At 49.9% G+C, this 13848-nt stretch overlaps 1 protein-coding gene across 6 annotated transcripts in view; it reads left to right on the top strand.

Moving 5' to 3' along the window:
• The window catches only part of LOC139056204 (uncharacterized), a 40465-nt gene that overhangs the window by 12716 nt on the left and 13901 nt on the right, over nt 1–13848 (top strand). For 3 of the 6 annotated variants that reach the window (XR_011512210.1, XR_011512208.1, XR_011512207.1), the window contains exons 3-5: nt 388–496; nt 2163–2276; nt 4271–4375. Coding sequence is in view for 2 of the 6 variants with exons in the window: in XM_070534229.1 (XP_070390330.1) it covers nt 4271–4375 (105 nt within the window). In the remaining 4 variants the exon portion in view is untranslated. The remainder of the gene's footprint in view (nt 1–387; nt 497–2162; nt 2277–4270; nt 4376–13848) is intronic. The other 3 variants (XM_070534229.1, XM_070534230.1, XR_011512209.1) reach the window with 2 other exon arrangements.

Here is a 13848-nt window from a genome sequence, read left to right as displayed (position 1 = left end):
CTGCGAGCCTTTGTCTCCTCGGCACTAAGTGCACGCTTGGGCGCCATTCTGGATTCTAGCGTTGTAGGTCGCAGAACTGCCTCCCCATCTCTCTATTTCCTTGCTAACATTCTCCCCGCCTTCTCCCTTTGCTGTCCTTGCTGTTGCAGTGAGCAAGGACACAAGCGCACCAGCTCCCGCACTCCATTTGTGGGGGGTCGCGCCTAGTTACGGCGTCCAGGGGGCACTGTGCACAGGAAATACAGCGTAAATTTGACAAGGGCTTTTCAGGTCATCTTTGCGCCTCACTCCTGTCATGTACGCTAAAGGCTTAGTGTTGCGAAAAATCCGCTGTCGACACAGCGGGCATCGCTAGGCGAATAATCAGTCTGAACCACCGCCACGCAGGTTCGCCGACATGAGTCAACAGGGTGAAACATTTGGTGTGGAATCACTTAGAGACATCAAGCCTAGCCAGGAGAAAATAACTGATCTGAATGAGAAGCATCACAATGCAGTAAGTGATTGCTTTTTGTTAATTCAAATACACTTCCTTGGTTTTTGTCACAAGCTGTTAATGTATATATCAACTCTACCAATTTTACGTAAAGTTTACGAATTCAGAGGCACCTAAGCGGGCCCTGAACCACTTACATGTTTATCGAAGTGGAGAAAAGCATTCGAAGTTAAAATAGGCTATATGATAAACACATTGTCACAAAAAGTACTCCGATGCATTCACCAGAAGCGGAGGCCTTTCACTGCCAAAATTACGACAGGGCGAGGCATGCTCACAAGGCACCGCCGTCTATGTCACAGTGGCGCGCAGTTCACATTTGAATTTTGATGTTAATGTAGACGCCACTGCCCCCGATTTTGGTGCCTGTGACGCGCCAGACGTAAGCCAAACGCGGCTGTCATGAGCGAGCAGCACAGCGCTAAGCCACTGGACTTGTCGGGGCACCCCGCCGTATCTGCGCTACGTAGCAGACCGCAGCTGCATGCAGATGTAGTGCATATTGCGCAGCGTTTGCTTTGTGCCCGACAGGGCCAGTGTGCGACCTCGGGCTCATACGATCCACTCAGACCATGTTGCGTGGTGCGGACTGGCTTTGTCCTCCGCCTGCATGACTGGTGAATAGTAGCCGCATACGTACGACAAGTGCATTGTAACATGAAGGTGTTTTGTGCCGGGGAACTTCCTGTAACGGATGCCACATTTATTACCTATGCTCTACAAAGGTCATCCCATATTTTTCATTCTAAAGTAGTCCGGTAATACTTTGCCCGCACTAAAATCTGTCAGAAATCAGTTTTTCCACTTGCGAGAAAAGAATGGAATCATTTACTACAATGTATTGTTGAATGCATATTTCATGTTTCATTTGAAAATATGTTGAAAAAGCATCTTTTTTAATCCCTCTCCTGCTTGGGCAGCATTGCTGCCTGCAATATTGTGTAAATAAATAAATAAACAATGGATGTAACATCGGCGCTAAGGAGTAAAACAGCTGGCTATTTAGTATATAGTAAGAAGCTGCACTATATCTTAGTGTATAGGAACGCCGAATGCCCATCGAGGTGTGCTCATCCGCGCCACCTCGTCTGCATAGCGTCTGCTTACAGTATGATAAATGGAAATGTATGTAAAAATAATAAGCGCAGAATATGAGGTTGAAAATACCTGCGTGTTTTGATGATAAAGTGAACATAAAATGAAATTTATTTGAGAAGCGAGTTAAGCATGCATATATAATATGTAGCTTGTCTAAAATGACACCCAATATCGTAACGCTATCAGATATTGGTAAGACATGATTACTTAATGATACACCTGCTTGTAAAAAAATGCAATCTATCGTTGCGACAAAAAAAGCTACATTGCCCGTTCAGACACGGTGATCACCAAACAGGGCACCCATGCCCACTGCCACACGGTACGGGCAGCCAGTGGCGGAGCATAAACAAACTCGACTGCACTTCGTTATGCCGGCATGTCTAGGCAGAGTCACATATTCAAGGAGCAAAGGCCCCCAGATAGAATTATATAATATATATATATATATATATATAATTATTATATTCTTTAATATGCTCACGCACGTTATATATTGCTAAGACGTGCAATTACTCCTGACATCTTGCTGTAAGACAGCAGAAAGACAGAGATATTGCTTCTGCAGATGGTGGTCTCACAAAGCCACGAAAATGAGCTAACGATCAGAGTGGACAACTACGAGGCAGCAAGAGCCATGGTGAACGCTTACAAGGACATGGCGAGAGGAGCAAATTGACTCGTAAGTGATTCTCGGTACCTCAATATCTATGATTCCCAAGAATTCCCTATATATGATATGATTCCATAGAAGAATTTGACATTCTGCACCAAGAGATACTCATGACCAACTGCGCGTGAGCGGAGCTCATAATGCTGGTCGTCCAGTGCCTGCATGGTCTTGGGTGCATCGCACTGCAGTGGTGCTATAGATGATGAATGCTCCAGAGCCCTTGCATACGTAATTTACTACTGCTGAGGCTCTAATTTATTCCACATGCTTGAAACTTCATCTACACCTGGTCCATAACTTGCCCCTAATTTTAATCAACTGTAAGCAAGGCTTCATGTTTAGTCCACCGAAGATACAGGGGAAACATTCTACAAAACTTCTTAATATCCAAACAAATCAGGACCCAACAATTACTGGCAACGCTCGTAATTACGCCATAAATATTAACTGTGCCACGACTTGCACTTTACATTGCATTTTCATTGCCATAGAACTCGCTAGCGACATTAGGAACTAAGCTGATGATGGCCGTTAAATTATATATTTAACTTTTGGACTAATTATCGTATGACGCACATTGTAATTTACAAATTCTAGCCGTGGAGTTCGCAAGGTGGATCCACTTGGAACGAATTTTCCTGACGATACCAGTTCCGAGGTAGCATAAATTCCCGCACTTTGCGAACATTCCCGAAATTCTGGAACTTTGCTAGCAGACGACGCTCCAATGTGTTTCGCGGGGCGCGCTCTAGGTGAGTCGCCCGCGTTTGCAGAAGAGTCAGTTGCCTCGTAATCCACAAGACATGGTGAATCACGATCGCAAGCTGAGCTGATGCGCAGTACTTTTTCCTCCGCTGCCGTGCTTGCTGCATTGCAGGAGGGCGAAGATACTTGTTCGTCGCAGCGTACGTGCGTGCCATCGTGACATTCCGCAGCGGGACTGGCTGCGGGATGGGTTGCGTTCTCGGCGCAAAGTTCAGAGGCCAGTGGGGATGATGTCTTCACTGGCGAAGGTTGAAGTCGAACTTTCGTCACTGGTAGTAGTGGTCGTAAGCTCGCAACTGTCAGTAGAGGGTGATGGTTGTGGGGAGGCGATTTCGTGAAGTGATGAGACCGGAGATGTGCTGGCACCGCTCGTGGGTGTGCCGGGACTTGATACGTTACTTTCCCCTCTTTCTTCGCGCTTTTTGTCACTGTCGGAGGAGGCCGGAAGGACGTCCTCGGGAGTGAGAGGTAGGCGTGTGTCAGGGGTGGACGGTTGCCTCTCTGAAGCGAGGTGATCCACAGTGACGGGTGAAGCAAAGTAAAAGCTCACTACTGGGGTTATGTCCTCCGCCTCAGGGACGCTGAGAGGTTCACCAGTGGGGAAACTCTGAGACGTTTGCATTGGCGCCGACTCTTCAGCAACAGGAGACTGAGAATGGGCTGTGGGATTTCCTTGCGCTTCCGCAAATGAAGTTTTCGCCAGGATCCTTCTGGGAGGTGCGCGTCCACGGCCGGAGCTTGTAATTCGGGGTTTTCGCGCTCGCTTAACCGTGGAGGACGAGCAGGGTTGGCGGGATCGTAAAATCGTGCCGCTTTCTTTGAGAAGTGCCTCGAAGTTCCGGTAACAGACAAGGTCACTTGCTCCGATGTTGACGGATGGTGAGTCGTTGGCTTCCATGATGGAGAAGCGCGAGGTTGATATGTTACATATCGAATGTAGCAGAAATGACAAAGCTAAGGTAAGGCCCGCTCCATTGGGAGCCCTAAAAATGGCTATGCTAGAGTGCGCGGTCGTGGGAGGCTGGCGGGCATGGAGAACAAGGAGACGTCATGCTCTAATTAGAGCTAGGACAAAAGATGGGGGCGGCTCGGTAACCCTTTAAGTGTGTTCCGGCTTGATTTCTCTAGAAGCGTACGGTGAGGGGCTAGTTGGTATGACATTATTCTTTCTCTGTCTTGTCCCTTTTTTGCGCAGTTTTTCTTTGTTCTTATATTGATTGTCTCACCATGTTTTTCAGATGGCCACAATGACAGCGAAGCAGTTCTGTGCCGAAGTTGACGGGCACCTCCTTGCCAGCCTACCGAAGTTGCAGGCGATCAACGCGCGGCACCACGAGCACTCTGTAAGTGAATGCTTTCTGTTACTTCAAATACACTTTTTTGCTTTTCCTCACAAGCTGTTAGTGCATACGCCAACTGTGCCAATTTAACGTAAAATTTAAGAATTCAGAGGCACTTAAGCGGGCCCTGAGCCGCTTACGTGTTTATCGAAGTGGAGAAAGGCATTTGAAGTTAAAATAGGCTATCTCATAATTACTTTGTCACGAAAAGTACTTCGATGCGTTTCACCAGAAGCGAATTTATTGGCAATCAAACGTGGCGTTCCCGACACTTCCTTCAATGCCTTTCACTGCCAAGGTTACGACGGAACGAGACGGGCCCACAAGGCACCGCCGTCTATATGTCACCGTGGCGCGCAGTTCCCGTTTGAATTCGGGTGTTAATGTAGACGCCACTGCCCCCGATTTCGGTGCCTGCGACGCGCCAGACGTAAGCCAAACCCGGCTGTCATGAGCGAGCAGCACAGCGCTGAGCCAGTGGACTCTTCGGGGCCCCCTGCCGTATGTGCGCTACGTAGCAGACCGGAGCCGCATGCAGATGTAGTGCGTATTGCGCAGCGTTTGCTTTGTGCGCGACAGGGCCCGAGTGCGGTCCTCGCGCTCGTACGATCCAGTCTGACCATGCTGCGTGGTGCGGACCGGCTTTGTGCTCCACCTGCATGACCGACTGATAGTAGCCACACCGGGGGGTTCACGATCGACTTCCTGTAACGGATGTAACGTCGGCGCCAATGAATAAAATAGCTAGCTGGTTGCAGCACTTTGGATGCTATACGAATTCTTAGCCAATAGGAAGGCCGAATTCCCCCTCGAGATGTGCTCATCCGCGCCGCGTCTGCTTGCCTCGCTGTTACATGCTCCATGGTTGTGAATTGACGTAAAAGTTCGACGCAGTAACCATGAGCTGCGCCTACATGCATGCGACAGCAGGACCCGTATTCTGAAACGTTCGCCTTCCGCGAAACTATCGCCTTGGCCACGTCTCCGCGCGGATTGCCTGTTTGGGCGGTGGGTTTGGGCGGTGGGTTGCGCCTCCAAGATCTTGCTATTATACTGCCTGATGTCCTACCTAGGTTAAAAAAGAAAAAGAAAACGCTACGAAATCGCACACCCAAATTTTCTGACCCCATATTGCGAACTTTCCTATTGTAGTTCTCCGTTTTGTGTCGTTTCCCTACTTCCACCAATCTTCTGTTTGAACCGCACCGATGGCACCGGCTGTTGGAATCTCAGCGCGGCCACCAGCTGTTGGAACCTCAGTGCTGACGCCCGTTATTGCAACTGGGTCGCAAGCCCCAAGGGTAGCGTTGGCCTGGCGGCCTGGGGCACACTGGAAGCATCCGAAGGTCCCAGCAAAGCATGAGGCGACTGCTAACAGAACAACTTGTTTATTCTAGCATCGCAAAAAGCGGGCGGTCAGGTCGACCGAAGTAGAGAGACGGGAGAGCACGTTACTCAACAGAAGAAATCGGAGCCTCTCTCCTGGCGTCCGGGGGCAGCTGCTCTTATACTCTCGGAGTGAGAGCAAGAGGGAAGGTCATGGGACGACACCACGTGACAGCGGCGACGGACGGACTGATAGACACGTTGGGACAAGGAGGTGACGCATCAGCCGGGCCGGCGCCGGACAGACCTCCTCGCTTCACACCGGGGGAGCTCCTCTCCCCGGCTGCCGCGCTTTGACAAGCGTGGGCACACACACACACACGCACACACAAAGACACGTGGCACTGAACATGCCGGGACGCGCTCGGCGGGGCGCGCTCGCGGCCGCTCCGAACGGGCCAAAATGTCCGCCGCTTGGAACGAAGCTCCGGCGTACGTTGCATCCGCGCTGGCTTTACCGCGCGTCGTAGGCGAAACGTAACAGACCGCCCCGCCGGGGGAGGGAGATCCCGATGGTCAGGGGTCTGCATCCGCTGTCCGGAGGGATGTCGCTCGATGATGCTCATAACCGAAGTCGGTCGTCCCTCGGCGTTTCTTGAGCGCAGCGCACCGAGAAGGCCTCGTTCTCACGTTCAGGTTCACAGAGGACACTGCAAAGTGACTTCGGGAGAGTTCTCATTTTTCTCTCGTTCCCAGCAAGCGTTAGAACTACGCCGAAACTCAGCCGCTCAGTCAGCAAGCACGGCACAACCCTCACTAAGCCATGCCAGGCTCTTTCCCCTTTAATACTACTGCCTAGTTCCTTACAGTAGTCTAGCAGCACTCAGAACGCGTCCACAAATCGGAAAATTGCACTAGAAAGCACATCATCACTTTGAAACACTACACAAAAGCAATATGTTAAAAATCCTGCCTCAGGAAGAAAAACATCAATAACAAACAATTTTGAGGCTGATTCCCACGTTAGGGGCTTCGACTTAAGCCATCGGCGTTACCGTTGAGACTCCCCTTTTTGTAACGCACCTCAAAGGAATATTGTTGCAAAGCGAGGCTCCAGCGCAGGAGGCGGCCATTTTTGGGAGAGATGGTCTGCAGCCATTGGAGAGGGCAGTGATTCGTCTCGAAGCATGCGAAGCGGAGATCGCAGCGAGCGACCGTACACTAGCTCACCTGGCGAAAACACTGTAGCCGCATGCGGCGCGGTCCTCAATGCAAACATCACCCCAGGCAGAAACAGCTCCCAGTCAGTTTGTTGTTCAAACCACAATGCTCTCCACACGCGCTTCACGACGGAGTGGAGCTTCTCAACGGAATTCGACTGGGGGTGGTGCACTGAGCTGTGTAGCAGTTTTACCCCGCACCTTTCGAGAAAGGCTGTCGTCAAAGCGCTAGTAAACACTGTGCCCTGATCTGATTGGATTTCCGCAGGAAAACCAACTCGCGCAAATATGGACAGTAGTGCATTGACTATCTCAACTGAGCTGAGTTCTTTAAGCGGCACTGCTTCAGGGAACTTTGTCGCTGGGCAGATCACAGTCAAAATGTGTCTGTACCCCGTGGCTGTTACCGGCAGAGGTCCCACTGTATCAATAACGAGCCGTCTAAAAGGCTCCGTAATGATAGGTACCAACTTCAACGGCGCCCTCGATTTGTCCCCTGGTTTGCCCACCCGCTGACAGGTGTCACATGTCTTCACAAAGTGGTCTGCGTCCCGAAAACACCCTGGCCAATAATACTCTTGCAAGAGACGGTCCTTAGTTTTCTTAACTCCTAGGTGTCCGGACCACGAACCCCCATGCGACAAGCGCAACAGATCCTGACGGTAGCACTGAGGCACGATCAGCTGATCGAACTCCATTCCCCTGCGGTCTATATACTTCCGGTACAGGACCCCACCTCTTTCCACAAAGCGAGCATTTTTCTTGGCGATACCTTCTTTGACAATGCAGCGTATGTTTTCTAGGCTGCCATCCTTCTTTTGCTCGGCTATCAAAGTCGACCGGCTGACTTTTAGCAACCGATCAAGTCCGTCTGACGTAGGCGCTATGAGTAAATCTGCAGATAGCTCTTCTAGCTTTCCCGCATCGGACATTTCCTCTCCAGTATCTGGTGCCTTTAACGCTACAGGCTCAATTTTATTCAGTTCGGGCGTGCTCTGAATATCACCTTGCTGCGCCTCTGACCCTTTCTCATCGTTCGACAACGTCGGCCCCGCAACTACCGCCTTTGCAGCGAGCTCCCGAACCTTCGATCTGGTTAAGGCCTGAACGCTAGCCTCACCAAACAAAAGCCCCTTCTCGCGCAGGAGGTGATCGGACCTGTTCGAAAATAGGTACGGGTACTGGGGGGGCAGCATAGATGACACTGCCGCCTCCGTCTCAAGTGCTCCGAAAGGACCTTCAATGAGCACTTTTGCTACGGGCAGACACACGCTGTGAGCTTCCACGGCTTGCTTGATCCATGCGCACTCGCCCGTGAACATATCGGGTTCTACGTAAGAGGGGTGAACCACATCCATCGTAGCTGCGGAATCGCGAAGCACTCGGCACTCTTTCCCGTTCACGAGGAGGTCTCGCATGTAAGGCTCGAGAAGCTTCATGTTCTCGTCAGTGCTGCATAACGACAAAAACACGACTTTTGTTTTTGTTTCTGGACACTGCGCCGAAAAATGACCCGGCTTCTGACACGTATAACAAACGCGCGCTTGCCTCGTCTCGAACCGCTTTCTGCGTTCGGCTTCGGCTGCCGCCGTCTCCTTACGTTCGGTCGGACTGCTTTCACTCGCATCCGCAGTACGTGTGTCCCCCTTTGCTCTCATGGGCGTGAACTTCGGCCTCTCGAACTTAGAGCCAAATTCACCCTTTTGACCGTCCTTAGCTCCGCGAGCCCGACGCGTCACAAACTCTTCGGCTAGCTCAGCGGCTCTAGCCACCGTACTAACGTCTGGCCTATCCAAGACCCAGTACCGCACGTTCTCAGGTAACCGACTATAAAACTGTTCCAGCCCGAAACACTGCAGAACTTTCTCGTGGTCACCAAACGCTTTCTCTTCTTTGAGCCACTCCTGCATGTTTGACATAAGCCTGTAGGCAAACTCTGTATACGACTCACTTTTGCCTTTCTCATTTTCTCGAAACTTCCGACGGAACGCCTCCGCGGACAGCCTGTACTTTTTTAGCAGACTCGATTTCACTTTGTCGAAATCCTCTGCCTCCTCTCTCTCCAAGCGAGCGACTACGTCGGCCGCCTCGCCGGGTAACAAAGTGAGCAAGCGCTGTGGCCACGTTTCCCGAGAGAACCCCTGCTTCTCGCACGTTCGCTCAAAGTTAACCAGGAACAAACCAATGTCCTCTCCAAGCTTAAACGGCCGCATCAGGTCAGTCATTTTAAACAATACTCGTTCTCCTGCACCGTGTGCCTGACTTCCAATACGAGCGCGTTCCATCTCCACCTCGAGACGCTTCATTTCCAAAGCGTGTTGACGGTCACGCTCTTCTTTTTCTTTCTCGTTTCGTTCTTTTCGTTCAAGCTCATCTCTCTCTCTCTGTTCTTTACGTTCAAGCTCATCTTTTTGCTCTTTAAGTTCGCGCTCCTGTCTTTTTGCAGTCTCCCTCTCCTCAATGGTCTCAAGGCATTCCGACAGCTCGTCATCCTCAGCTCCTAACTGAAGAATAACCCTTAGCAGTTCTGGTTTTCTGAGTTTGTCTGAGACATCCAGACCCAACTCTCTTGCAAGCTCCAACAATTTCGGTTTGCGCAACGACTTCAAATCCATGGCTGCTCTGAATGCTGCTTTCTCTACTGCCTACTATTGTCTTGCCGCAACTAACCCGGCAGCAACGACAACCACAATTACCAGCTCTGTTTCTGACACTAACAAAAGCCTGGCATAACTCAGAAGAAGAAAGTCCCGCACTCACCAAACCTCGCAGCCAAGAATTCAGCGCAGTCGTTCCGCTGCAGGCAACCAGTCATCACACAGGGCTCGTTGCACTGCTCCCGGATGGTCGTTGTGCTGCTCAGCATACAGTCAACCGCATATCTTCGCTGCTGGCCTCCGTTGTCGCGATCCCACCGCTGGCAACCAGATGTTTGAACCGCACCGATGGCACCGGCTGTTGGAATCTCAGCGCGGCCACCAGCTGTTGGAACCTCAGTGCTGACGCCCGTTATTGCAACTGGGTCGCAAGCCCCAAGGGTAGCGTTGGCCTGGCGGCCTGGGGCACACTGGAAGCATCCGAAGGTCCCAGCAAAGCATGAGGCGACTGCTAACAGAACAACTTGTTTATTCTAGCATCGCAAAGAGCGGGCGGTCAGGTCGACCGAAGTAGAGAGACGGGAGAGCACGTTACTCAACAGAAGAAATCGGAGCCTCTCTCCTGGCGTCCGGGGGCAGCTGCTCTTATACTCTCGGAGTTGAGAGCAAGAGGGAAGGTCATGGGACGACACCACGTGACAGCGGCGACGGACGGACTGATAGACACGTTGGGACAAGGAGGTGACGCATCAGCCGGGCCGGCGCCGGACAGACCTCCTCGCTTCACACCGGGGGAGCTCCTCTCCCCGGCTGCCGCGCTTTGACAAGCGTGGGCACACACACACACACGCACACACAAAGACACGTGGCACTGAACATGCCGGGACGCGCTCGGCGGGGCGCGCTCGCGGCCGCTCCGAACGGGCCAAAATGTCCGCCGCTTGGAACGAAGCTCCGGCGTACGTTGCATCCGCGCTGGCTTTACCGCGCGTCGTAGGCGAAACGTAACACTTCCCATCGCCTCTTACTAATCTCTATTGCGGACATGTTTACTTTTCCCCTGCTCTTGTTGAACGCAAGGGTTTCAAGGAGGCCATTAGTGCCTAAATTGACCGCTGGGCAGACGTCTTCACATTCTAATAAAACGTGCTCCATCGTTTCCCTAGCTTTTCCGCAGCAAGAACATGCTTCTTCTTCCTTCTTCTATCTCGCTTTATAGGTGCGTGTTCTAAGGCATCCTGATCTCGCTTCGAAAAGTAATGAGCTCTTTGGGTTATCATAAATAGTTTCTATCCTGATTTTGTGTTTTACTCTTAAGTAGTTACTCATGGCGTAAAATAAACAGCGCCGTCTATTAGTTCCGGCCTACGTCATTTTAACGTCATGGTGTCGATGGGTGCTCTCCACGTGTATTGAATAGGGTTGGTGGAGTGTAGGAGAGATCAGGAGTGGTACTTTATATTATGGCGTTTTTCACTGGTCAATTCGGAGCAGGATTTCTTGCTCCGTGGCAACGAATCCAAATTTCACTGGTCGATCTGGAGCGGGTTCGCGCGTTCCACTGGTCGTTTCGGATCAACTCGCTCCGCGCCGGATCGCTCTCACTTGCTCCGCCGCCGAGGCGCGGATTGGAGCGGAAATAGCTCGCGTCACTTCCGTCTTCAAGCGAAATCGGTACCCGGTTGGTACGCACAACATTGTGTTGCTTCGCAAAATGGCTGCGTTCGGTGCTGCTGCAGCGCTCGCGTATAGCGATGAGAGCGCGGACTACACCGATTACGAAGAGACGCAGGTGCTGTACGAAGACTTCTATGCACGTTGTCCTTGTACAATCCTTGCGGGCGCGACATGGAAATGACGGACTATGCGACTGCCACGGTCAAAACACGCGGGGGACGGCGGGTTTGGTTGCCGTGGAAACATACAGAACGGAAGTAGGGCATGGTTTACGGAACCGGTTCGTGCGACGTTTACGCAGACTTCCTGTGTGATCCGCCGCGGAGCGTTTTTGCGCTCCGCTGGCCGATTCGGATTTGTGAAACCCGAGCGCTCGCTCGAGGGCTCGCTCGAGGATTTTTTCGGCGGCCGCTCCAGATCGACCAGTGAAAAACGCCATTAGTGTTTTTGGTGGCTTCTTACACGCGTTGTTTCGTGGCGATATTTGTGGATTCGTTTAAAATAAAGTATTTCACACTTCCTTTTTCAATTTATTTTACCTAAAGTGGCCGTAATCAACCGTGGTCAGTGCGCAGTACCGGTACTGCGGCCACTACGCGAAAAAAACACCCGCGCCACTCTGCACTCGCAAGGTATACGCTCTCATGCGATGTGAAGCGTTCGAGCGCGCGTGTTGGTAGTGCACGGTGACGTCACGGGTAAGCAGTCGCTTGATTTATTGAACGTCACTATCGCGGAAGGCGAGCGTTTCAGAATACGGCCCCAGGCATACGCTTTGCCTGCACCCTTTCCCTGCAATTACCTTGCCGCTTCCTTAGCAAGTAGTACGGGTGAATGCTCTTGAAAATGTTCACCTGCGCCACAGCGCCTACTCGGCGTCTACTTGGCGTTTGCTCACTATTTTCATCATGTGCCATGCTTGAGCGCGGTAGTAAATTAAATGATCCAGTAAACAATTAGGCTTTTATAGCGTTCCGCATCGTCAATGAATCACCATGGATGGATGGATTGATGTTATGAGCGTCCCCTTTGGAACGGGGTGGTGGGTTGCCCCACCAAGCTCATTATTTTATTGGCTAATGTCCTACCTATGTTAAAAAAGGAAAAAAAAAAGAACCGCGATGAATTCCCGCTATCAAAGTTTCTGAACCCCTATTGTGAACATGCTTTTGTACGCCTTCGTTGTTTGTCGTTTCCCTCCTTCCGCCAATCTTCCAATCGCCTCTTACTGATCTGTTGCTAATGCTAATGCTGTGGCGTCATCTGCTAACTAGAAACCAAACCAGTTTTACGGCTCGGTGCGGTGTCTGGCGTCCTATAGCAGCGTGAAAACAAACAGCCGATCTCAGTAATTACTACAAGCCATGCCTAATTAGCATATCCAGACCTCAGCTGTCGAGACCTCAGCTTGAGATGAAACTTAGCGTTCACGCATTTCGCCGCTTGTTTCTTGGTGACAGCGGCGAGAGCCAGTAACAAGCGCGAATTCAGATCAAAACGGGTGGTCGGCATTGCCATGTCCACGGTTAGGGTTACCTATTACTGCAGTCATTTGAATGGTATATCTTTTTTTAAACGGCAACAAATGTGTGTTACTCGGAACATCATTATAGAGCTCAGTGAAGTCCGACAAGGAGTTCTTGGACAGTTGGAAACAGATTTTTAAAAAGTACATAAATATTTTATTTAGGGGATAATAAACAGTTTGTAAATGCCTGCTAATAGAATGTGTTTCATTAACGTGTCAATTACCACATATTTATTTATGCATACGCTGTATCTATTTTATTTGCTGTGTTTTGAACTTCAATTATTGTACGCAACTTTTTTGTATTTGTTTATTTTTTTCATTACCTTGGTGTTTTCTTATGTCTGTCGTTGCTATGTTGCCAAAATGTATTAATTCATGCAATGTTAAATTACTAATAGGAGGTCCCCCTGACAGTTCTTGTAACTCCGGGACCTCCTTCTGTACTAATGATGAATGATGAAATAAATAGTTCACAGGATGTTACTAGCAAGTTGTTAGGATGTATAAAGGTTGTTAATAAATAGTTGCGTTACAGTTTTTAGGAACTACATAATTTTATTCAGAGATAATAAAAGGTTATTTTGGCAATGTATAATTGCAAAAGAAATTATCTCTTGAATAAAATTTTTATGTACTTCCTAAATACTGTGAAGCGACTATTTATTACCCACTCTTATACATCCTAACAACTCGCTAGTAACATCCTGTCAACTATCTGTGGCATATAGTCGACAGGATGTTACTAGCAAGTTGTTAGGATGTATAAAGGTGGTTAATGAATAGTCGCTTCACAGTTGACACATTGTACCAACATGAAATATTAAGCAGTCAGTAAAAATTCAATCGACATTTTATATATGTATGTTCAACTCAATATTGGTGGCCAATAGTCGGTAGGCGGTTACTAGGAAGTTGTTACAGTGTCTAAAGATAGTTTATTGAATGTCGATAGGTTCTAGTAACATTTGTCTAAACACGATTTATTTATGGCTACTAAAAATTTTTGCAACGGAAGCCAGAGAGGAGGAAGGAACGGTCTATACCAACTTTCCCATGCATACCACTATTAAGGCCATTAAATACCACAGCGCAGCAGCACCAGATTTCCCTCTAGGCAATACGGTG

Source organism: Dermacentor albipictus, chromosome 2, assembly GCF_038994185.2.
Source record: "Dermacentor albipictus isolate Rhodes 1998 colony chromosome 2, USDA_Dalb.pri_finalv2, whole genome shotgun sequence".
Taxonomy (NCBI): domain Eukaryota; kingdom Metazoa; phylum Arthropoda; class Arachnida; order Ixodida; family Ixodidae; genus Dermacentor; species Dermacentor albipictus.
This window is presented reverse-complemented; position numbering and strand designations above follow the sequence as displayed.